Source organism: Magnolia sinica, chromosome 10, assembly GCF_029962835.1.
Source record: "Magnolia sinica isolate HGM2019 chromosome 10, MsV1, whole genome shotgun sequence".
NCBI lineage: Eukaryota > Viridiplantae > Streptophyta > Magnoliopsida > Magnoliales > Magnoliaceae > Magnolia > Magnolia sinica.
Genome location: NC_080582.1, coordinates 55474865 through 55500742, shown reverse-complemented (window position 1 = coordinate 55500742; position 25878 = coordinate 55474865). Strand labels below are relative to the sequence as shown.

The window sequence follows — 25878 nt, the reverse complement described above, 5'->3', positions numbered from 1 at the left end:
GATGAATTTGATTTGAGAATGAAGGTTGTGTACAGCAAGGCAATACGTGGATTACTCCCTCCACATACAATCAAAGATTGTGAAGATCTTGAGGCATATTACTCTTCTGAGGACAGAGTTAACTAACTCAGATACCACTATGTATAAGGAAAGTGACCTCTTGTGCAAGGAAGGAGCATACACTCTAAATTACATTCAAACATATGGTCTCCTGATTTGCAGCCTTCAAGCAATGATCGACGACTCAGTGATTGCGATATACATGACCCTTCAAGGAATGATACATGTCATGATCAACTACTTGACGATTGTGATATACCTCACATTTTAAGGAATGATACATAGCATTATTGATGACTCGACAATAACGATATACATGGCCCTTCAAGGAATGATACATGTGATAATCGACAACTCGACGATTACGATATACCTGAACCTTAAAGTAATGATACATCTCATGATCGAGGACTCGACAATTGCAATATATCGTTGTTTCAATTGCTGGGTAGTGAAAAGGCCGAGTTATATATCTTAGAGGGGGGGGGGGGAATAGGACTATGCCAAATTTAAGAATAACAACAGAATAAAACAATTAAAGGAAAGAAAGCACTATAAACAATCCACAATACGGAAATGTAAAGTAACCTCAAAATTCTAGTATTGAGAGGTTGATAGAAATGTTGTTCTATGGACAACCTTACACTATAAAAACCAAGGGTTTATGGCAGGACAACCTTACTAGAACGATTTGTGCATCAAAAACTCAAACTGAAGAGGAATAAAAAGGAAATAGCAAGAAAGGAAATCTAAGCTATTACAATATTCCCCACAATGCTAAAATGTAAAGTTACAACATTCACATCCATAAATACATCCCACAATCTTGAATGATAAAAGATATAGAAAATAAACCACACATCCACAAAACACAAAGAATTATAGTGGTTCGCTTGTGTGAACACCAACTGTTAAACAATAGCCACACAGCTACTCCACTCCTAATATCCTCACACAGTGGATATTACCGTTCACTATGAAAATAGGTTTTTCCAGGTTCACCTAAAACCCTCACAATTGTGTCTTTCTAGTGGGCTTACACAATTCAAAAAACCCCACACTCTGAGTTTTCTGGATCTCCTCAGATAACCAAAAGAATGAGATTTTTCTGGCTCAATCTCAAAAGAAACCAAAACAAAGGAAATTACAATAATGTAAAATACCTGGATATTCTCCTTTTGCTGCAGCCCGGAAGAACCAAATCAGAGTAAAAGTTCGAATATAGAAGTTCAATGTCCACACTCACTTATGAAATGGTTCTAGGTTCTAAATTGATTTTAAATTAAATCAAATTGGGCTAGCTCTATTTGATTTTGATTCTAAGAAGTGGGAATACTTCAATCCCTCTTTTCAAATCAGATTGGAATGCAGAATACAAAATTAAATATAAAAAGCTAATAAAAGAGAATATTAAATATGCACAATATTTATCTCTCAGAGTGATGTCTCGATTATACTTGAATTGAATACCGAACTCTGAAAATCATGCTCTATTTATAGGTAAAGAAATCACATTCACAACTGGTCCTATGGACACTACGACTGGTCTTACGACCAACGGATTTTTAAAATTTTGAGCGCGATAAGATAAAGTTGTTCCACGACTGGTCATAGGCCCTTCACGAATGGTCGTGGGAACTCCATGACTAGTCGTGACCTGTCCACGACTGGTCGTGTGGAACCAGAAATAATTACTAGAGTTTGAGTCGTGCACTGTTCACATGACCAGTCGAGCAATCTCAAGGTCTGGTCCTGGCTTAACAAAAAATTTTAAAAATTTGCAACAAACTTAGGACTGGTCTTGGAATTTCTAGGACTGGTCGAGCCAGTGTTAGGACTAGTCGAACAAAGTCCAGGACTAGTCAAAGAACAATCCAAACACTTATAATATAATTTAATTTGAATTATGTATTCAAAATGACCTATCCTAAGGTCAATCTAAGGTCTTTCATACCTTAACCATGGCATATGAACATTGAACCTTCTTTTTTTCGGATGATAAATGATCTTTGAAGTTCATGAAGCTTGAGATCTTGACACATGATGAAGCTTGTACTTGAGATCGTTTGAAGCTTGAATTTGTAGTACATGAGTTGTACTTCACCTTGAGTCTTGAGTATGAACAGTTGACTTGTCTTTTGATGTCGCTTTAAAACATTAAACTTTGAAGCTTAAAGTAGTGAACAATGTACTTGATCTTGCATTTCTTGAAGTAGATCTTTGTTCTTGACTTGAAGCATTGTCCTTGTACATGTGATGCCTTGAACAGATATATCAATGTGCTACACAAGACACAGATTGTGGTTTTGGCACTACAAAATTTGACAATCAAAGGAGCAAGAAACCATAGCACTTACAAGTAGTGAGTACAATACATATATTTTTAACCTTTGACCAATGATCAATGTCAAGATGGAAGAGTTGACGACTAAAATATCCACATCCCTTCCACCAATGCTACGTGTCTTGATCCCTTAGTTCATTTCAATTTGCAGCGTATAAACTTAAATGAACATTTACCGGTCAATGAACAATATCGAGATATTCCTTCATCATCAACTCATCCAATACAATCTCTACTAGATACTTTCATTACTCCATCTGATATCATTCCACTTGATATACATATATCCGATGTAACTTTTGTTAATGCAGATCATCAAGAATATTCGAAAATCTAATAATGATCTATCACGCAATAATAAAGAATCACCCTTATCAGCAAGGTTGTGAAGATCATCAATATATTTGGATACTGGCCTACTTTATATGGCCTTCAATTTAGAATTCGGGGAATTCAAACAAGAGCTTTTCTTACAACACATCCCCTATCGGCAAACAGTTGCAGGAGTCGCTCATATGCCCATATCTGTTTAACTCGTAAAATGATACATTACACATTAGTCAGGACATGTATTGAATATTTAAAATTTTAAAAACAAACATCAAAATACCCTTAATGAATGGGGACAACAATAAGTTACTTGCAATGCATACATGCATCGCATATGTTGTACGACTTGAGGTGCTCACCCTCTGTTACAGTATTAGCCCCTTCTTTCAAATACTTGTACCCCACAGTTCCCTAAGGGTACCTAGTGAACTATTCCATGTTATTAACCATTTGTATTTATTTATGTACACAACTATTCTTACTTGGAGTTGTAATTGCCAAATTTTCCACACAAATCAAAAGTATCAACTTCATTGTATCCTGGAGATTATTTCTCCTACGAAGTAAGAGAAAAGCATCTCTCAAAAACAGGTCCTATCAGAAAATATTTCTCTGTAATGCTCTTCATTTTCTTTCCCCTTGTTAGCTCTATTGATTAACCCACTTCAGAATCCTTTAATCTACAGGATACACACCTAAGTCCCATAATGATTGCGAAGTCCATCTCGATTAATTTCATAATGGTGCTCGGAATATCGAAAGTCACCAATACTCCTCTACATACGGCAGTGGATTACTTAACCATGATCTTTCCACCCACCCATCGGAAAATCCAACAAATATCCAAAACAACACTTCCTGAACATCTCTCTTTTAATAGAAGAGTTGGCAAAATCTTCCAACATGTACTCCTTCAAAAACTTGACAAAGCACTTCGGGAAAACTGCGCAGGTATTCTCACATGTTTCTTCAAGACCTGCAATACATTGGCCCAACCAGTCAAGGTTGTCAACCAGTAATGATAGGTCGAGGATGTCACCCACTAAGGATTGAGGGTCGAGGTTATATCCACTACAACTCAAGAGTTGGGGTTATTATCCACTACGGGTCGAGGTTATCAACCATTATGGGTCAAGGTTGACAATCTATTACCAATGGTCAAGATTATCATCCAGTAAGGGTTGAGGTTGTCATCCAAACAGGTTGACAACCTTGACCCTTATTGGATAATAATCTCTACCCTTGCACTTGAAACCTCGGCTATCTCCTTCACCCTTACACCAACCAACATCGTTCATCTCCTTCACCATCTCCATTGAAAAATCACCACTCTTCCTCCATTAACTTCAAAACCCTTATCAAAATCACTTTTTTCACTATAAAAACCCCAACTGCAACCCTCAACCCACAACCAAAAAAAAAAAAAAAAAAAAAAAAATCAACTGTAAATATGCTCACTTTTTTGGCCGAAGTTGATGCTAAAGAATATGATTCTTCGATGACACTGAAGAAGATGACATTGAAAAAGGGTACTGGACAGGGTGGTGGTGAGTCCCGGAGAAGAAGCTTCGAAAAGGGAATGTAATGCTCGAGGTCGGGATTGAAAGTGGAACCCTGGCTTGACTTTGGCCCTACATAAGTGATATTCGTACACTGTATGTACGTCACATCTTTCCCTTTCAATCAAATTCACTCCTTCCATTCTCGCCAGAATTATGAGGAAGTACACTGCCTAGAGAATTACTGTCATCTTTCTACCAAGTGGACCACACCACAAAGAAATAGTAGATATTGTTCTAGCCAATGTTAAGAGTTTTTTCTTGTTGTGGGCCACATATAGCTCATAACAGCTTGACGATGACATCTTTCTAAAGAAACCCAGGTCCATGAACATTATCAATGGATTGGATCTACCTTACAATGGGCCTTGTGATCATGAAGGGCTTCGTTTATAAATATGGGGAAGAGCTTCTTTCGAAGCTTCTGATGCACGTAATCTTAGTTGTACAAACATGTGATGAACAAAACTCCTGCACACTACATTCTATAGGGCCATCCATGTATGTGTCTGATCCATGCCGTACATATGTTTTTACAACTTATTTTAAGGCATGGTCCAAAAATTCAAACATATCCAAAGGGTCTGTGGCCCACCAAGAATTTTCAACGATAGTATGAGATTGCAATGTTTTCCTGTGGGCTAGTCCACTGGATCTTTAAATACGATTCAGTTCGAGGGTCCTACATTAAAATGAGCTTGTAAGGCGGATGGACAATGCAGATAAAACACTTTAACCAGTGACCCCACAAACTCACACAGAACTGAGTTATGTTGTACACTTCCAAAAACACTAAAGACATCATTAGCTCCTGGACGCAAAGCTCCTAGCAGAGGTAAAATCATCTGAAAATTTTTTTAAATGTGTCAGGAGACTACTTATGGAATTTATTTAAGCCTGCTAATTTCTAGGGTATTTGGCAAAACCATAATGCTAGTATGCTCAAAATACCTTAAACTAAAGGAGGGAAACCTACCTCAATGCTACGGATGGATATGATTAACTCCAAGGACACACAACAACAAAAGCGGGATTAGCCGTGATGTATTTGGCTAATTACCAGTGCTAATTAAAAGGTGGTGTCGGTTTGCAATCGGGTATAAATATCGTACGAAAAGCCCTAAGCCTCTTTTACTTCTTTTGCTCCCCTCTCCTGACTCTCCCTCTCTCTCTCACTGCCCTCGACGCTCTCTCTCTAACTCTCTCTCCGTCCCGAGTCTCTCTCTCTCCCCCTTTAGATGCAGCGATAGCCATCGCCATCTCTACCTCTACTATCCCTTTCTCAATCGACCCTCTCTCTCTATTTCCCCTTTTCCCTCTCAATCGACCATCTCTCTTTGTTTCCCCTTTCTCAATCCATCTCTACTCCTCTAGGGTTCCTCTCTCTCTCTCTCTCTCTCTCTCTCTCTCTCTCTCTCTCTCTCTGTCTCTGTGTCTTTTACAGACCAGATCTAGGTTTTTCTCTCTCGATCTTTCCAAAACAGATTTGGATTTTTCTCTCAAGTTACAACAAATTTTCAATGCAGATCTGGGGTTTTAGATTCTGTTTTGTTATTATTTTTAATACTCATGAGTACTAATGATCCGAGCTTCTTGTACTTGTGAAAATGCAATTGTACTTCAATGCATCAGATCCCTTGAGCGAGTTGTGGGAAAGAGCTTGGATCATCCCAGCTTTTTGGAACGTCCTTGCATACTTATTTATTACTCATTGTAATATGTATCCTTTGGGCCCCATCGCATAACCCAACTAGATAATTTCTGGAATCTTTTGCTTTTCCTTTTCCCTTGTCTACTACTTGTTGAAATTTTCAATGTTGCTGCTATTACAAATTAGGGTTTACTCCTCTGCTAAAACTCATTGCTTGGTTTTGACTTGGTTGTTCCATGAAGAAAAAATCTGACGAAAAAAGGAGTTGTTGGTTTTGACTTGTCTGTGTATAGTTTATTTTTTGTTTGACATTTTTTTCCAAACCGAAGCTGTCTAATGTTTGGTGAAGCCTCCCAAGAAGCTTTCGATTATGATTTTGGAGAAATTTAGAAGATTTTCTTCCAACAAATTAGAGTGGACTAGTTGAAATCACCTTCCTATGTACTTAGAAGATTTTTTTAGGATTTTCTAGACAAAACAGCATTGGTTTCCTTTTATTCATTTTAATATTGCACTCAGTGTCAATGTATCGCACGATACATTAAGAATTTATAAAGTGGGAGTGTGGATATATCGCATGATATTGCGATATCATGCGATATACTCTAGGATACCATGAAAAATTGATATTAAAGTTGAGTTTCGTATCGCCCAACTTGGATAACTGATATATCATGGGATATATCGATGATTTCGCAAGATATTGAAAACGTTGGTTGTAAGGTCCTAACATTTGATTGTTGATCTGCATATAAACTGCTAAGAAAAAAAATATGTGAACCAACTATGTTCAGGGAAATAGGCCAATGATTGGATGTTTGGTTCTTCCAACCTATGATACCTTGGAGCTATTCCTCATCCATGGTAAGCCATCAGTTCAAAGGTTACTGTTTCTGTACAATGTATCCTGCATATCCGAAAGCTATCTATCTTATGAGGCACAGGACTTTATGTGATTTCTCCTTACTCATTGTCCAATCAATTACAGTTTGCAGTCTTCATTTGTTGAGGTCATTTCATATTCTCTTCATTTTATTCAATTGTGCATCTATTCGGTATATTGAGTATTGGGCTTTGTCGGACCTGTGATTCTGCTTCATGTCCTTTGCATGGCTTCTAGCTCTTCAAGATATTATAGGCTTATTAATAGAAAAGGGACAGAAAGGAAAAAAGGGGAAATTTAACTAACTGTCATTCAATGACTAGGCTTGTCAGTATACTTGGAGTCTGATTCTGGAGATCATCTATCTTCACCCATGAGGCAATACATTCAAAACCTTCTTAAGGTAATGGAATTTCCCTGATCTTCTTTTATTCCTTCGATCAATTCTTTGTGCCTTTTCCATCATTTTTTAAATGGCAGTGGTTTATTCATTGCACAATTTAGACATGGCATGAATGTGTGATGGTAAAATAGTGTGGATTTTCTTTTATATTTGTTGACTTTTGAGAATGAGGATTCTTTTATTGACTTTGAACGAAATTTGATTGAGCATAAGAACTTGAATCTTCTTAATTTTTGGTTTTTGGTTGATATCATATGAATGCATGGTGGAATGGGCATTCACGTTCCTTTGCTTCTTAGTATACTTTTCACACTGTTTTGATAGTGGATTGTTGTTCTTTCAATCTATTCACATGTTTTTGTTTTTGTTTTTTATTGAATGGCAGGGAAAATTTCATTTTAGACAAAGTCTGTCTTTTAGCTGAAGTTACTGCGAGGTCCATTCGTCAACAAATTGCTTTTTTAAATGATATTTGCGAAAGCTATTGATAGATTGCATAGGCCTGTTATAGACAGCAGTTCTATTCAAAAAATAATTACCGCCACCAAGTGAATCCCCAATCATCTGTGGATTGTTCACATTCCATATCATATCTCTACCTTCACAAAGATTTGACCTGCACTCATTTGTTGTTGCTATCATTCTGCTATATCATTTTGATGTTGGTCCACATTTCATTGTATGGAATCCCCACATAGCCCCCATTCAAACTTTATAAGATTTGTCATCCTTGCACAAGTTCGAATCTATACTCGTACAGGTTTGATTGAAGGAAACAGAACAGAGGCCTTATATGTTATGAAATGTAAGTAATGTTTGACATGCGAAACATCTTATTTTTCCAACTATGTTTCTAAATTCTTCGAATCCCTTTTGCTCTTATGCTTATCTTTCTCCTTTAGCAAATATTTTGATTCTCAAGTTTTGAGTTGATATTTTGCTTTATGTGCTCTATAATCTAATTTATTCATCAATATGTTTTATTTATTAAAGTTAGGATAATGCTTAGATGATGATGATGATGATGATTATGGAATGTTTTATTTATTGTATTTTTTTACTACAAATCATTTATTCATAAACATAATAATTAGTAGAGTTGATATGGTTTGATGTTAATTTCAAACTTTACTAGGTGACTAGTTGGCGACTCTGATCTTTGAGTTGGTGGGTGCAAGAAAAATAACTTCCTGCAGTTTTTGGTTAATCTCTGATTGAATTTCAGATATTGATCAAGTTGGAGGACAATAGACTGGTTGAATCTGTTGGGATACCAGTTGAAGATAATAAAGGTTTTTATCACCTCACTGCTTGTATATCTTCACAGGTAAGGTGCTTTTCACACAACAACAAATCCATGCTAATCAACTTTTCTTTTCATGCACAATTTTCTGTTTGGGAAGTACATGGGCTTGAATGTTTGCAAGGATACATGCATGTATGCATACACACATATACATATATACATATTCTAATCTTCTTTGTTAGATCATAAATTCTTCTTTGAATGTTTAGGTTTGAATCTAATGAACCAGTCCCACATAACCCACAAAGTAAAACAGCAGGGTAAAATGACTGATAGACTCATTAGAACTTATCATTCAGCCACTTAAGACTTTTTCTATTCACAATACACTCAGAACACATCTCAGCACACAACAATGTACAAAAAGCAACAGAATATTCAAAGTAGGGTTTCTAGGCTAGGCAGTCAACCAATCACATTGGGCCCTAATGGATCAAGATGTGAAAGTGTCCTGATGGGTCAATTTGCACATGCAAGATCCTTCCTTAGCTCAGTAATTCAGGCTGTTGATTAGAAGGAACCCAAAAAAAAAAAATGGTAGTTCTTAAAAGTTATTCCAAAATAGACAATTCTGGCCCTTGGATAAGCAGCCTAATAACAAACAATTAGCGAAAAACACATTAACAGTCCGAAATAACAGCCATAGATGAGATGGATAGGATCATCTAATCTGGAAATCTTGGGAACGTTATCCATGTATGGTGGATTCCTTCGTATCTATAGTCTAGATGACCAAAACATGGTCCCCACACTTACAAAATAGATGCATAAGGACTGTACATTCTGATGCATCTTGGAACACTTATAATTCCTGACTACATATTTTGCACTCTTTTTTTTTTTTTTTTGGAGAATGTAGTGCTACATATCTTATGCATAAGAGTACGTTATATATAATGTATGGAAATATAGCAATCACGAGAAAAAGCATACCCCAGATATCTGGGACGATGCTAGTGATAATGATGGGAGTTCTTCTTCTTCTTCTTCTTCTTTTCTTTCCTTCTCTTTCTTCTTTTTCTACAGGGTAGCAGTTTTCATCAATTGAAATTTGGAACTCCAATATAGCATTGCCAGTGCCCTAAGTCACATTTTTTCTTGGTAACTGTCAAGTTTGTCCTGCTACATTATCCACCTGTCAAAACATGTCCATATAAATAAGAACAAGATCTTGTTGATTGTGAAAATAGATAGTTTGGAAAAGGGTTAGTCTTGTCTCTAGTTCTAAATTCGGTATGACAAAGTATTCATCAAAAACCAAAAAAAAAATTAAAAAATATATAAAGAAAAGCTCAGTATGACAAGTAAGGAATGAAATAAAGAAGGGGAATGATGTTGCATGAGCCACACCAAATTTTGGCTTGAATTGTGGTTGCAGCTAATCTGGCTTTTTCATAGCTTCTATATTGGGTAAAGATGATCACCATCACCTAACAATTGGGTGGTGTGCCAATGGTTTTTGAAAAATGGTTATGTAATGTCTATTATGTAATGGTAATGGTGGGAGCTGTTAAGCAATACAGGGCTGTAATAGCCATTCCTTTCTGGAAAAAAAAATGGCATATAGCAGGCCAATACGGGGCCAATACATTTTCTTCTTTAAGAAAAATTTTAACCATTACAGGGCGGTAAGGGCTGGTACTGTAACAGCCATAAAGCTGGCCATTACGACTACCATTACCATTATTGAATGCCTTGGGTTTGCCCCACGCATAAGAGTCATTGGTGATGGAAACTCACTGTTGGACAAGAACTTGGTCAGTGACTCAACTTGTTGCAGGAGCTATTTGCGGATATAGCTTTAGAGGTTGATGTTCGAGCTGTTTGCAGATATGCTTGTCTCCCTCTTTCACTAATAGTTGACTGCATGCAAGTGAGCTTTGGAATATTACGAGTGCTGAGTAAGGAAATCCAAGGAAAATAAATACGAGTTCCTGTTTATCTTCTTTATTTTTGGTATCGTTCCCAGTCCTTTTACATACAATTAACTAGAAGCTTTGATGCCTGTGCACAAATACAACAAATTTGCCACAGGCCAGAGCCAATATCCTAGTTAAACATCTAACATTAGCGGCCTTGCATGTTATTTATACAAGTTTTGTCATCATTATTTTCTAAATGATTAATTGTAAAGATATGTTCAAAATGGAAGAACAAAGTTATGTGATCTCTCAGAAAATGTTCAAAAAAAGGAAACCAAAACTACGGGTGTGGCTTTTCCACAAGGAAAACAATAGGAAGGATAAAAGGTAATGAATTGACTAAGAAATAAAGAAGCGTGTGCAGTCGAAGGTAATGACAGTGACTAAGAAAGTTGATGAGTCCCTTTTTCAATTGCACTGGAGAATGACCCATCAGCAAGTTTGATACCACCAGGGATAGGAATATATGAAATAAACTCATCTTTCTTACTAGTCATATAAGAAAACGAGCTATGCTATCCGTATGTTTTGCAGTGACAAAAAGAATCCAAAAATAAAAGAAATAAAACCCATCAATCCCATCCATCTATTCTGTGGGCGTGCGATGCATTTTGTGCTGAATTCAGTGAAAGCAGAAACTTGTAAAAGATCTGCTATCAATGGATTTTAATTTCCATGGACTGTTGCTTTCCGTTTTTAATTAGATCTTTTGTTCATATATCAGTATTTTTTTCCAGTTGATTGTAAATAGGTGGGACAAGGTTCTAATGATGGTCATGTGAATTAACATTTTTGTCTTTGTATTATTGCAGGTTTGACATTAAGGCTTCTTTGCATTGACAATATATTTGATAGTTGTGGAAAAAGAAAACCATAGGGCAAATTAAGCCACCAGGAGTGGAGGCAAGTTGGAAAAAATTCGCGAGTGTCGATGCAATTTCTATAAGTTGAATGTTGTCTGTTGAATGGCCCATCTAGCCATTGATAACTCTGTTATATTGTTTCAACCTTGTAATTAATGGCTTATTTTTTAATTCATTTATTCTATCTTCGTTGAATGCTACTTTTTTACTCTTTTTCCCCCCTTGTGTGCAGGATTTTAATCAATTGTGCCTAAATTTAGGCCTACAAGAACTTCACTCTTATGACGCCACTCATGCTAAGAGTAGACCACATAGAGGATTTTTTACTTTTGTTTTTTATTAATATTTATTTATTTAAGACCATTTTCAACTTATTGTTGTAAATATTATATTTTTTTGTGAAGTAATATAATTTTTGTTTAATATTCAGTTTTAATTGTATTGCAACATTTTTTATGTATAAAATATTAAAAAAATATAGGTTTCAATTTAATTATATTTTAAAAAATTACTGGCCTGAGGTAGGAGCGAGAAAGCCCTTATGAAGACTTTAGCGGCGCTTCTAAAGATTTTATCGGCGCTTTTCCATGATTAAAAGTGTTGCTTTGGAATACTTTTACCGGCTCTTGGTTAGACTTTGCGGCGTTTTTTAAATTTTGGCAGCGCTTCAGAAATACCAGCAATACAATTGCCGACGCTAAGACAAGCGCCGCTGAAAATCTACTAGCGCCGGCAACATTTTAGCGACACCCCCATTTTCCAAAGCTAGCCTAGCACCGAGAAAACTAGTGTCGGCGCTTTGTGGGGCTTTTATCGTTGCTTTTGAGCGCCGGTAGAAGTCCTTGTTGTAGCATCAATCCAAACTTGGTAAAACGGTGTGAAATTTGGCGAAATCAAACCGCTAGATGAACCAACCCCGTTGCCGAATGAAAAACTCCCTCCATCGGTCACACCACTCTCTCTCTCTATTTTATTTCTCTCGCTGGGTTTTTGAATATTCTCTGATCTCTTGAAGATTATATGTGCAAAGGCTATAAATGAAGCCAATTATCTCAATAAGCAAGGTCAATGTTATAGTTGCACACAGTTGTGCAGAAGAATAAAGGAGTTTTATAATTGATTGAATCGTTGTTTTGATAACCAAGTAATCAAATCCTGACTTTCTAGAACAAATTGGGCACAACGAAAGGCTTTTGATTGAGTGGTAGCAATGGTGGATTCACGACGAGCTTATAAAAGATGATCATGACAGATTCGGGTTTGATGCTTTTTTTCCCTCAAAATGGACGGTTGAAGTGGGTGTTATGGGGCCTCATGGAGCTTGTGGGCCCCATAGAACAGAGGACTAACAAATTTTACTCAGTGGTTTTAAAGATATAGGATCACAGCAGCTGCACAATGGGTTTCAGGTTTCTTGATAGAAAATGGATATTCAAAGCATCCTCATTGGTTCTTCGACGATGGGGGTGTTGGAGAGTCGAAGGCCGTTAGGTAGAAGGAATTTAATTCCTTTAAACATTTGAGAAGATTTCACATGGATTGCTAAGAACAGACGTTGTATCGTGTGCTGCTTTGTCGAGTAAAATGCAATAATAGCTTGCGAAAGCTGGTTGAGCAGTGGAGGCTAGGTGGAGTCCACTGTGATATTTGGGACCGATCTAAGACATTTATAGGTTTGGTAATTCAAGTTTGAATGAAAGATCAAGAATGAAGTAGATTAGATGATCAAATGGGCCACGCTGGAAGATTTCAGGCAGAGAAATTTAACAGCTGGGGTTTTCTAGAAATCTAGGTCTAATAAACGATTTTGATCAAATAGGGGTGTCCCACCTAGATAAACGGTAGAAGACACTATTGGGACTCGTGGAAGCACAAAGGGTGGAATCAAACAAAGTAATCACAATTACACAAGCAAATTCAACAGAGAACACTCCAATTTACATGGAAAAACACATGCGAGAAAAACCACAGTGCAAAGCAATAATGTATTATGAATAACAAAATTACAAGAGATGGAACCCTACCGATTCAAAGCTCCAAGAGAAAAACCTAGCTTTTTCTGTCTCTAAAACCCGCTAAAACTTTAAAGCACGTCTAGCCTTAACTCTAATCCCAATTATACCCACATATACAAGTAAAAGTATAAATAGAAATAAACCTCGCAAAAATGCGTAAATTTGTGCAATCTGTCGACCTGTCGAATCGACTAGTCAAGATGCATCGATTGATCGGGTCGACCTGCCGACTAGAGTTTTCGATCTGTCAAAAAAACCAAAAATAGTCTAGAAATTTTTTTCAAAAAAAAATGAATATTAATTATTTATATCCTTAGACCTATCAACTGGTTGATGGCTCATGTTTCAACATAGCTTTGAGGCATCCGATTTTCAACAATCTCTATCATAGCTCTAATCTTCATGTTGTAACATGCCATGTTTGAACCTCCATCTGTACTTCATTTCTAACAGAACTCTACAATCATCACTTCTCGTGCACACTCCGTCTCCATTCTATATTTGCCAAACCTAGAGAACTCACACAGAATTTGAACTTCTCTATAAGAACCACCTTGCTAAGCATATTCGTCGGATTCACGCCCAAAAGCATCTTCTCAAGAGTCACACTGTCTTCCTCTAGCACCAGCCAGATAAAATGATGACGCACGTCTCGAGAGTCACACTGTTTAGAATGGTAAATCGATTTTTGCCAAATTGATCGTGCTTTAGCTGTCACAATTAACCGGCACAACCTCCTGTTGAAGCCCCAACTGATTTATCATTCCCCTCAACCAAATAGCTTCCTTGAATACTTCCGTCATTGCCATATACTCAACTTTGGTTGTGGAAAGAGCTATCACATATTGAAGCTTCAACATCCAGCTAATGACTCAACCCGCTAACACAAACAAGTAACCGGAAGTTGAACTTCTATTATCCACACCGCTCTCATAATCTGAATCCACATAGTCTACTAACTTGTCCCCTTATTTTTTGAATATCAAGACATAGTCCTACATACCTCAAATATATCGAAGTAGCCATTTCACTGTCTTCTAGTATTGCTTGCCAGGATTAGACATATATCTACTAACAATACCCACCACATGTGAAATATCCGGTCTTATACAGACTATGGCATATATATATATATATATGTGTGTGTGTGTGTGTGTGTGTGTGTGTGTGTATCAAGTTGCCAACTGCACTTGAATAAGGCACGCGAGACATAACCTACTTATGTTCATCTGTTTCAAGACACTGCTCAAAAGAAAGCTGAAAATGAGCCGCATGGGGAACATTGGTCGGCTTTACCTTTTCCATCCCATACTTCACTAATACCTTCTCAAGGTATTTAGCCTCAGAAAACCATAGCATGCTTTTCTTCCCGTCTCTTTGTATGTCAACGCTAAGAACCCTCTTTGCAACCCCCATACTTTCATCTCAAATGTCTCTGAAAGTTGAACCTTTAGTATGTCGATCTCAGACATGTTATGACTAGCGATAAGCATGTCATCAATATACAATATCAAGATAATGAACTTCCCATCACTTAGTATCTTGAAATATACATAATGACCATACATACTCCTAGTAAACCTCTTACTCATCATGAAAAAAAAAAAAAATTATACCACCACCTAGGCAACTGTTTTATACCATACAACAACCTCTTCAACCTGCAAACCTTGTTCTTTGCCCCTTGTATTTCGAATCATTATAGTTATTTCATGTAAATCTGCTCTTTCAATTCCCAATGCAGGAAAGCAGTCTTTACATCTATTTATTTCAGCTCAAGATTGTTTTAGGCAACCAGCACCAGTACAAATTTGATAAATACTTGTTTCACCACAAAAGCGAAGATCTTAGTGAAGTCAACACATTCTCTCTGACATATCCTTCACTACCAACCTTGCCTTATACCTATCTTGTTTCTTCATAAAGATCTACTTACATCCGACGCTTTACGGCCAACGGCAAGCTCCCTCAGCTCCCACATCTCATTCATTTACAAGAAGTCCATCTCGTCATACATCACCACTTTTCACTTTTCAGCATCTACATCATCAAGAGCTTCCTAAAAACTATACGGATCTCCATCATTTGTAATGAGGGCAAATGCAACATTCAAGTCATCCATGTATCTCGCTAGTAACCTATGATCCCTTGGTGAATTCCTTCTCACATCTGGTTGCTTCACCTACTCATGTACCTCTGTTTATGTCTTAATATCAACCTGTGTCTCATCTCTATCTATCTGAATATTCACAACCGACTTTTTCGCTTCCTTGTGCTTATCCTTACGAAACAAGGATCCCTCATCAAATTGGATGTCATAACTAAGGGTGATTTTCCGTGTGACCCGACCATATAGCTTACACCCGTTCACATCATCACCATAACCAACAAAGATGTACTTTTTTACTCTTTGATTCAATTTATCTCTCTTAACTGATGGTATGTGAGAGTAAGTATCACAACCAAATATCGTAGTCCTGAGTAATTTATTTGCTGACCACTCCATACTTACTCTGAAATTTTACAATCAATAGACATAAAAAGGAATTGATTCACTAAGTAACAAACCATTTAACAGCTTCAGTCCACATTTCCCTGCCCAACTCAGCATCACTTAGCATGCATCGGGCCATCTCCATGAGGGTCTGATTCATCCGCTTAGCTACACCATTCTACTCTAATGTGTGGCACATTGTGTTTTGCCTCACGATCCCTTTATCATTACAAAAATGATTGAATTCCCCATAAGTGAATTCTCAATCATTATATGCCCTCAACACTTTCACCTTTCAGCCTGATTATTTTTCCACCATCACCTTCTATTGTTTGAAGTTAATGAAAACATTATATTTATTTTTCAAAAAATAAACTCACAACTTTCTCAAATAGTTATCAATGAACGTAACGAACCACGACAAACCTCCACCAGAAACTATGGTGATAGCCCCCATATATCATAATCCTCATAATCCAAAACCCCTTTTGAAATATGTTTCATAAACTTAAAAGATAACCTTAATTATTTACCACATATATAATGTTCTCATATACTCAAATCAATGTTTTTAAAAGGTGTGATCAAACAATGATCAGAAAGTACCTTCATTCCTCTCTCGCTCATGTGGCCTAGGTGCACTTGCCCCATACATGCAGATGTAAAATCCTCTACAGAGGCTACAGCTCCACTCGATGAAGTGCTCCCAATCAACTTACAAAGGTTACCATTGCTCTGTACTTTCATGACTATGAGTGCCTCCTTTGAAACCTTAAGGATACAATCGAACTCGGTGAATTTACACCCAAGTGCCTTGAATGCACCCAGAAACATCAGAGTCTTCCTCAACTCAAGAACATGTCTCACATCGGTCAAGATACGCTCAATGTTATCAAACATCTTGATGCATACCGATCAAACACCAACCACATTATAGACATTGTTATTACCCATAAACATCTGGCCACCATCGCACTCATTATACCTTGTGAACTGATGGATAATGTGATACGAAGCCTCCATATCCAAAATCTATCCATCATCAAAATACCCAGATTTTAATGCATCATCATGTCACTCTCACTCGCCTTCCTAGACTTAGGATTCTGATAATCCTTCTTCATGTGCCCGGTCATGCCACAACTCCAGCACTTTGGCTTGCCGTTATCTGTTCTCTTAGATTTAGATCTCGATTGTGAATATCCTTTATCCTATTTAGAACTTCTAACCCTCGTAACCAGTGCATCTATAGAAGCAATCACGTCACCACTTTTATTTTTCATCACATTCGACTGAAGAGCTAAGATAACGGCCTCAACGTTAATGGTCATCTTACCAGTGCACAAAGAGTATTTAAATAACTCATACAATTTTGAAAGAGAATGCAACAGAATACAAGCTTGATCTTGATCCTTTATCGCTTCATCTACACACAACAATTTACAAACAAGTTTATTAAAGTTACTAATGTGGGTCTCAATGTCAGCCCCTCACCCATCTTCAGATTAAATAATTGTAGCTTAAGATGAAATTATTCTCAAGAGACTTCTTCACGAAGATGTTCTCTAACGTCGCTCATGTATCAGTCGCAGTCTTCTCTCTGATAACATTATAAAGGACCTCATCCGTTAAACACAACTGGATTAAGATATTGGCTCTTTCATCTAACTTGTTCCACTCTTCTTCTTTCATAGTTTTCGCTCTCTTTCCAAGGAGTGTGACCCTTCATCTTCACCTTCCATAGTTCAAAGTTATTTTTCTTGAATTACTTCTCTACATTAAACTTCATGCTAGATGGGATATATTCATTGTCTTTAAATTCGATTTTCTTCCCAACGTTAGCTCTAATACAACTTGTTGGGACTCGTGAAAGTACACAGAATAGAATCAAACAAAGTAATTATAATCACACATGCAAATCCAACAAAGAACACTCCAAATTTACGTGGAAAAACCCTTTCGGGAAAAAACCATGGCAAAAAGATATAATGCACTCTGAATAACAAAGTTACAAGAGATGGAACCTTAATGATTCAAAGCCCCAAGAGAAAAATCCTAGATTATCTCTCTCTAAAACCCTCTCAAACCCTTAAGCATGTTTAATTTAACCCTAATCCTGATTACACCCATATATATATATATATATATATATATATATATATATATATATATATATATATATATATATATAAACAAACTACGCAAAACTGTGCAATCAGTTGACCGGTCGAAAACTCCAAAAATAATCTAGAGAGTTTTTTTCCAAAAAAACTAAATATTTTCAATATCCTTCGACCGGTCAACTAGACTATCGACAAGTCGATGGCCCATGTTTCAGCATAGATTTGAGGCAGATGGTGCAACATGCGGCTGTGTTCAAAATGAAGAAGAGAGAGAGGAGATGAAGCTGGTGGAGGGAGGGTGTTCCTGCTTCTCTAGTAATGGGAGTCAACAGTCAGCGCTTCAGTGCTAGCAGCGGATTTTCTTTTCTTTTATTTTCTTCTTTTGTTAGTTGGGATGGAAGTGTGGGGTCTACTGAGGTGATAAAATGGAATATGCTGCATCCATCTATCTAGAAGGTTAAACTCGGCTTAGGCTCAAATATCAAGTAGAGAAAAATACTCAGGTGGGTCGTATAATAGGAAACATCGTTGAGAAAAGACCACCGTTTAAACCTCCGCGAGATTCATGATAGTGGATGATTTGCATCAACTAGCCCCTAATATGGTGGCAAACCACCATTGAAACCTCTATTTTAGCTCCTCAAATGCACCCCATTCTGGATGAATTTTACATGATACGTCAAACTTAGTGGTAGAAGATAGGACACTAGTTTTGAGCCAAATCTGAGCCAATTACACCCACATAACCCTAGTTGACATCACCTGACCCTAACCGAGCCATAATCAGGTCTACTCCATTTAAGCACCTCAAACGAGTCCCATTCTGGATCATTTTTTTCTAACACGTTAGATGTGGTCCTAGAAGGCTCGACATTAGTTTCAATCCAAATCCGAGCCAATCACGATCATAGAACCCTAGTTGACCTCAATTAACCCTAATAGAGTTGTAAACGAGTCTACTCTTTTTCAGTGCCTCAGATGAGCCATGTTCCAACTCAAATTTTTCTGACACATCAGATATGGTCCTAGAAGGATTAACACAAGTTTTGAGCTAAATTCGAGCTAGTTACAACCACAGAACCCTAGTTGACCTCACTTGACCCAACCAAGTTGTAATTGTGTATACTTCGTTTTGGCATGTTAATTGAGCCCCTATTCTGGCTAAAAATTTTCTGACACATCACATGTGATCCTACAAACAACGACACCAGTTTTGAGCCAAATCTGAGCTAGTTACGACCACAGAACCCTAGTTGACCTCTCTTAACCCCAACCGAGCCATAAGTGGGTCTACTCCATCCCAGCGCCTTAAATGAGTGACCTTCTAAACAAAACTCCTCTGAAATGTCAGACATGAAGCTAGGAGGCCTGATACCAGTTTTGAGTTGAATCCTATCGAGTTAAGGACACAGAACTCTAGTTGACCTCGCTTGATGCTAAATGAGCCAGAATCGGGTCTACCCTGTTTCAGCACCTCAAACGAGATTGTTCTAGTTAAAATTTTTCGGACATGTTAGACATGGTCCTATGAGTTAGGACACCAATTTCAAGCCGAATCCAAGCCAGTTACGACCACAAAACCCTAATTGACCTCACTTGACCCCAACCACGTGCAACCAAGTCTACTCTGTTTTGGCACCTTAAATGAGCATATTTTGACTAACTTTTTTTAATACATCGAAAGTGGTTCCAAGAGGCAAACAAGTTTTGAGCTAAATTCAAGCCACCTATAGCCACAAAACCTTAGTTGACCCCAATTGAGCTAAAATCGGGCCTAAGAGGTTTTGGCACCTCAAACGAGCCTTGTTCCAGCCAAAAGTTTGTTGACACATCAGACACGAACCTAAGAGACTTGATACCAGTTGTGAGCCAAATATGAGCCAGTCAATGTAAGTGCTATTATGTTTAAAGCACTGGTTTGTCAAATTTTGACTTGTCAAAACAACTTAGCAAGCAATCTTCAAGTCAAGCTCATGTTGAAGTTCAAGCTCGAGTTCAAGCTCAAGATTAAGCTCAAGCTTAAGTTGAAGACCAAGCTCGTTCTACTAAAAGTTCAAGTAGAAGATCAAGCTCCTTTGATAAGTTCAAGTTTCTAATCCTATGAAATTCAGTCCATATAGGTATTATAAACCTTAGAAAGACCTTAGGTTTAGGTGCTTTCAAAACATATTTAAAACTGGATTTTTATACTTATTGTTGGTTGAGTTTCAACTAACCTAAGTTTTGCCTCAACCAATCTAAAAATTTTGTTGCACCTTCGTTCCTTGACTCGAAGTCCAGCAACAAAAATCAGCTGGGATTTAATTTCCTCGACCAGTCGAAGACCACCTTCGACTAGTCGAACAGGACCTTCGACCAGTTGAAGATCTGTTAGATCTTATCCCACTCGAAATTGAAAATTTATTAGAACTGAATCCAGTGCTTAGGTCAGTCAAAGACTCCCTTAAACCAATCGAAGGAACAAACTTTCTACCTATAATTTGAGGTTCTTTCTCAATCTGAAAATACAATTCAAGCTTATCAAAGTCCTTATAAAAGAGAGAAAGAAGCCTCATTTATTGTCAAGCTATCAAGTGGTATTTATAATTTATTATATAGCTTTTTTGTTTAATTCCTCAATCTCAAAACTCTGCAGTTTGTAGATGACCTTATGAAAGAGAAAAGGTGCAAGAACTTCTAAGCTTGATGTTGATATAAATATTATAATCACAATTTTGCTCTCCATGCATTTCTGCAGTTTACCCTCAGTCAATTCAGTTCGATACTCTGGTAGGGTGTGATAGATGATATATAACATTGAGAAATGAAAAATATCTTATAGTTTGTCCACAAATCAGAGGTCACAAATCAGAGGTTCAAAACTAGAGATTAACTAGTATATCCAAAATGAGTTCATCTAGATCTTAAAAAATGAAAAAAAAAAAAAAAATTTAAAATTAAAATTTTTTTTTTTAAAAAAAAAAGGAAGAAAGGAAAGGAAAGGAAAAAATAATAAGAATTTATACATCAATATGTTTCTTTAGCAAACTTCATTGGTGGAATTTATACATTCACTACCAAAAAAGTGATTTTACTATTGCTTGTATCCGTAGAGACCTTTGAAGTCATTGCTATAACAAGGTTATCTAGGTTCCAATCACCAGCACGTTTACTGATGAACGGCCAAAGAAAACCCCATGATATAATTGCCCCAAGAAGAAGAGTAGTTGACAATGTGTGGGCAAATAAGAACAGAGCAGTTTCCTCAACTGTACCGCTTCACTCTTTATGTGGGTAGGTCCCAAAGACTATGCATGAGCTTGAAATAAGACTTGATTATTAAGTATGCCGAACAAGTATAAGGTTCAACAGCATTGCTGTTGAAACCCAAACCTAGCCCATGGCCATTTATGACTGATATGGGAGAATCCCTACCGTGAATTTCAAGCCCCAACACTACAAGGGGTCTAGTTGGTACTCCCTTGTCTACTCTCTTGTGAGAGATGAGTGTGATATATCTTTGCAATAACAACCAAACCAAAGCTATATATGCTCTCTTTTCATGAGGTTGGCTACATAACCAGTGTCAACCAATGACCAACAAAACCACAACATCACTTTAAGATTTTATGTTTTCTCATGTTAGAATTGCTTGGGAAAATGCTACCTATAGATGTGCATCTACAACTGCCAAATGTTGGTATCCCACATATGCCAACATGGCACACATGGGATATCTGGGTTGTTTATCAAGAAAAGCCCAACAAATAACCCAAAATCGCATGCATTCCACAGGGGCAATTCTTTGATTCAAAAGTTAAGGAGGTCGTCCATGTCCAAACTCCAAAGGAAAGGAGTCAAATAATCAAATGGTTAGAAAATTCCCATCTGAGAACTTTTATGTTATGGCTGTCATCCATCTAAGGTCAGGGTTAATGTCATCCATATGGTGAGGCCTACCTGATGCATGGATTGGAAATCCTTGGCAAATGCAGCCACAAGCTAAGGTACAAAGCCATCGTTCCATAACTACCAAAGAATATGCACAAGTGAATAAGTACTTTTTTTTCTTCTTTTTTTTTTGCAAAATAAAAAGACTGCACCGACAACTGGCTGTAGGTTAGCTTAAAATCCATTCCTATAAACATTTTCTCTTGAAAATATAAAAGATTTTCAAGGGAAAAAAGTAGAAATAAAAAATTTGGAATACGGAAGAATCGTCATACCATACTTCCAGTTGTAGGTGATCAGTTTTCTAATAAGAGAGCTATTATGGTGTTTAAAAGAATACTACAAGAATCAAGAGTTCAATGGCCAAGCATCCATAAACAAGTGCCAAAGCTTTTGGATAATCCTAACTGTACCTGAACTTTTAAAAATCCCAGCAGTCATCTTCGTAACTCCCATTTTTTCTCAATCATTCAGCATTGCGCCACATATCAAATAAGAAACTATCTTCACAAATTGACCAATTTGCATTAGTACAACAAATTTATTCAAGTTTTGCTTACTTGGATGGAAATGAGAATATTTGAAAGAGATTGCCCATATGTGTCATGGAAATGTACAGCAAGCTTCTTAACATGGACAGCAGCTATCACAGCTTCAAGCATTGGAACAATTGTGCCTGCAACACAAGAAAGAAGCATGTAAAGAAAACAAAACCAGAATGAGTATCTGGTTAGGCATGCTAAGATCTTAGTTATCATGCATTCAATCTCAGTCAACAAAGCATTTCCTAACCCATACCCATACCACACTTGAGCTCAATTACGTATAAAAATAATAGATAACACAAAGCTTTTGTTAACTATGCAACTCTGGTGGATGCATTCACTACATTGTTGATTTAAGATCTTTGGCTTACTTCACTTCAGTTAATGATTCCATCCCCTCAATCTCATATGTCAGCAAGGTGTAAAGTATCAGTCGAAACCAGTATGCATTGTGCACATATTGGCTGATGTACATCCTGGCACATGTGCACGTGCACGCACACAGCACAAAACCAAAAAAGAAAGCAAAAAAACAAAAAAAAAAATAATAATAAATGAATGAAGAAGGAAGAAGGAAGATGTTTTGGGTTAGCCTGTTAGTACACACCCCACTGTCTACCTAATCTTTTGTCACAAAAGGAAATGCATGGATTGTCCAACAGATGTTTCGGTAATGCAAAACATAATCTCACCCACCTCATTTAGAAGCTTGAATAGACAATAAGCCAGGATATTGTCCGTTGAAATATGCAAAACCAATCCATTGAAGCCATTGTCAATATCTTCTGGGTCAATAACAAAGGCACATTGATGATACCCCCAAAACAATCTAATTACCTGCTGCAACACTAAAATCACATAAATAGAATATCCAAAACTGCCCGAATCTAACCCAAAAACATCTGATGTGCAGTTCTACAGATCATCGAAATTGTGGGTCTCATAACTCATTATGAGTGGAGCATCTCAAAAATCACACTGATCAAGCAATCCTTACTATCCAATTGATGGATATCAAGTAGATGGTCAAAAGTAAATAGTGAGTAGTCCAAATTTGAAGGTGTTAGAAATGCGAAAGAAAACAAAAAGAAAAAAAAAATTAGAATCAAGTAAAAACCATAGATTCAAAACAGGGAGACCATAGATTGAACTCCCTAGAAGTGGAACCTAACTCCACTTTATGAGAATCAGATCTAAGGTTGATGTGGAGATGCAACACAAATCACCTGTAAGTGGGACATGAGAACATCTCCAATGTACCCATGGCACTCATGTAATTGGTAAGACCATCCATTCTGTAAGCCCATTCACCTGCGCCCCCCAGATTATCATCATCATCACAGCTGAATATCGAGTTTGGATTCTAAAATGTTTCAAGATCTAAACAAAATTACAAGTGAATTTTCCTCTAGTTTCATCAATTATGAGAAAATATATTCAAATCATTGAATGAAGAAATCCAATAAAAAAGCTAATCAAATAATAATAAATCATTTACTCAAGAAATAACAGAAACTGGGCCATTCCATCCAGATCGTGGGCTTAACTGTTTGAAAGAGATAATGGTCTGCAGCCCATATTCAATGATTGAAACCAGATAGTGAGGATCATCTGATCAGTATGATTTATGGGAAATGGTCTATGGATATTTTATCGCATCATTTCCTAGGTAAAATGATCTTGTAAAACAGTAACAAGCATGTTATATTTTTATTCTAATTAACATTTTTTTTAAAATTTTGACCAGCCAGTAGCGGGTTTCCATATGCTCATTCAAGATTGTGTCACCAGTTCTGTTCATAAATTTTACTCCACTTATCGTCCAATGATCTCAGCAAAATCAACACAGTCGTGTGACGAGACGACATGTAAAATAGAAATCAAACAAGGCTGTCCATATAGCTTCATCACGGTGACAAATCTAGTTCTTGGCAATTTCTCATCCATGAATTTGTTTAGTTATTTTCAATATTTCACATTTTTCTTGCAGTGTTATTGAAAAGATCTCCCTTAAAATAAAATATTTAAAAATTATTGATTATAACTTAATAAATTTTAGTTTAAAATATAGGAAGATATGAAATGATTTATTTTAGTGGTTTTTACCCGAAAATTTCTGGGAACATATGATATTTCTGTAATGTGTTTTAACTCTTCAATTTACCAAAATGTTCCATTTACTGTATGGATGTAGGATGAAAGTCTATTCCAATGTTACCTGAATGGACTGTCAGGATTATAGTCAGGTTGTCTGAGATATACTCCCTATTAACCAGTAATGTGTTACCATGTTCATGGCACATGCATTTGAGATGTGGGCGATTCCTCAAGTGGTCCCCACCATTGACATGCCATTGCCCAAAAATAAACAAGCCACACTTGTGTAAGAAAATGGACGATCAGGAGTGGATTAGGCCATCATTTTCGGGCCTTGGATTGGTCACAGTGGGAAATGACTGCTGAATGGCTAGGATCCCGTATATGTCTCGTACATTTCCACGTGTACTAGCAATCTCACCGTCCAACTCATGCGACTATGCAAGTGATTATACTTGGGAGTGTAATCTCATAAGGCGATCTGATCATGCATCCGGATGGATTGAAACACATTGATTTCAGATATCAAAATAGCCCATTCCAAAGACCCCAAAATCAATCAGGCCTTAGAAACCAAAGAACCCAACTAAAAGTAGAAGGAAAAAGAGAGATACCCACATCAGATTCCTTCCTCTTTTATGCATCTCTGCTGCCTTTGTTCCATTTTGAATTGCTTTTCTCAGCAACGGCAGCACCACAGCATCACAGTAGCAGAGAGGGAGACTGCTACTTTCTGCAATGTTTCGTGATCTAATAAAAGAAGAGAAGAGACTCATTAAAGAAAAGGAAAAAAGAGGAGAGAAATCTAAGGGGCCGTTTGAATGACCGTAAATCGGATTACAGGCTTTTGGACGAGTAGATCTACCTCTAATCAGACTGCAAGATGGAAGATGACGCTCGATGGAGGATTTCTCGATTGAAGATGACGCTCGATGGAGGATTTCTTGATGGAAGATGAAAGAGGGAAAATAGGAAAAGAGGGAAAAGAGGAAAGGCGCTTGATGGATTTGGAAATCCTCTCTCAAATAACCGTATCTTGTGAGCTTTCTACTACACAATAACACAAACTCTATTAACGACCGTACACGAATGGGACCAGTTTCTGAATGGTTAAGATGTATTTATAATAAAAATTATAAATATTTACCATTTACAACTAGACCGATTATTTGGATGGTCTGGATAACTCTATATCTTAGCTACTATTGTTATTAACAAGTCACCACTATTTTACATCAAATGCAAAACTCACAGTGAAAAACAGAACAATGAAAACGTTGAATTTAGCTTTGGACCTGGTGTGGCTCTATGGGCCCCACCATGACCATTTGATTCATCCACGCCGTCCATCCA

The 25878-nt window shown here is 37.1% G+C and overlaps 1 protein-coding gene and 1 long non-coding RNA gene across 2 annotated transcripts; both read right to left on the bottom strand.

Moving 5' to 3' along the window:
- Positions 1–5567: 5567 nt before the first annotated feature.
- LOC131258395 (uncharacterized) lies at positions 5568–6183 on the bottom strand. The gene is made up of 2 exons (XR_009178083.1): positions 5913–6183; positions 5568–5754 (listed from the first exon to the last, which is right to left on the bottom strand). It is a non-coding gene; the product is annotated as an uncharacterized LOC131258395 (long non-coding RNA).
- Positions 6184–22582: 16399 nt separating this feature from the next.
- LOC131258394 (uncharacterized) lies at positions 22583–25501 on the bottom strand. The gene is made up of 5 exons (XM_058259709.1): positions 25391–25501; positions 25144–25258; positions 24647–24786; positions 23125–23276; positions 22583–22904 (listed from the first exon to the last, which is right to left on the bottom strand). Exons 2-5 carry the CDS (start codon positions 25167–25169, stop codon positions 22833–22835), a joined length of 390 nt encoding a protein of 129 aa, XP_058115692.1. The 5' UTR covers positions 25170–25258; positions 25391–25501; the 3' UTR covers positions 22583–22832.
- Between the last annotated feature and the right edge of the window lie 377 nt (positions 25502–25878).

Excerpts from the sequence above, each read along its gene's own strand:
- LOC131258394 (XM_058259709.1), bottom strand. The coding sequence starts at position 25,169 with ATGCATAAAAGAGGAAGGAATCTGAT. Across the intron at positions 24,787-25,143 it reads AAAAGAGGAAGGAATCTGAT|GCAATGGCATGTCAATGGTG; the intron begins GTGGGTATCTCT and ends GTTTATTTTTGG. Across the intron at positions 22,905-23,124 it reads TATTCAAGCTTCTAAATGAG|GATGTACATCAGCCAATATG; the intron begins GTGGGTGAGATT and ends CACATGTGCCAG.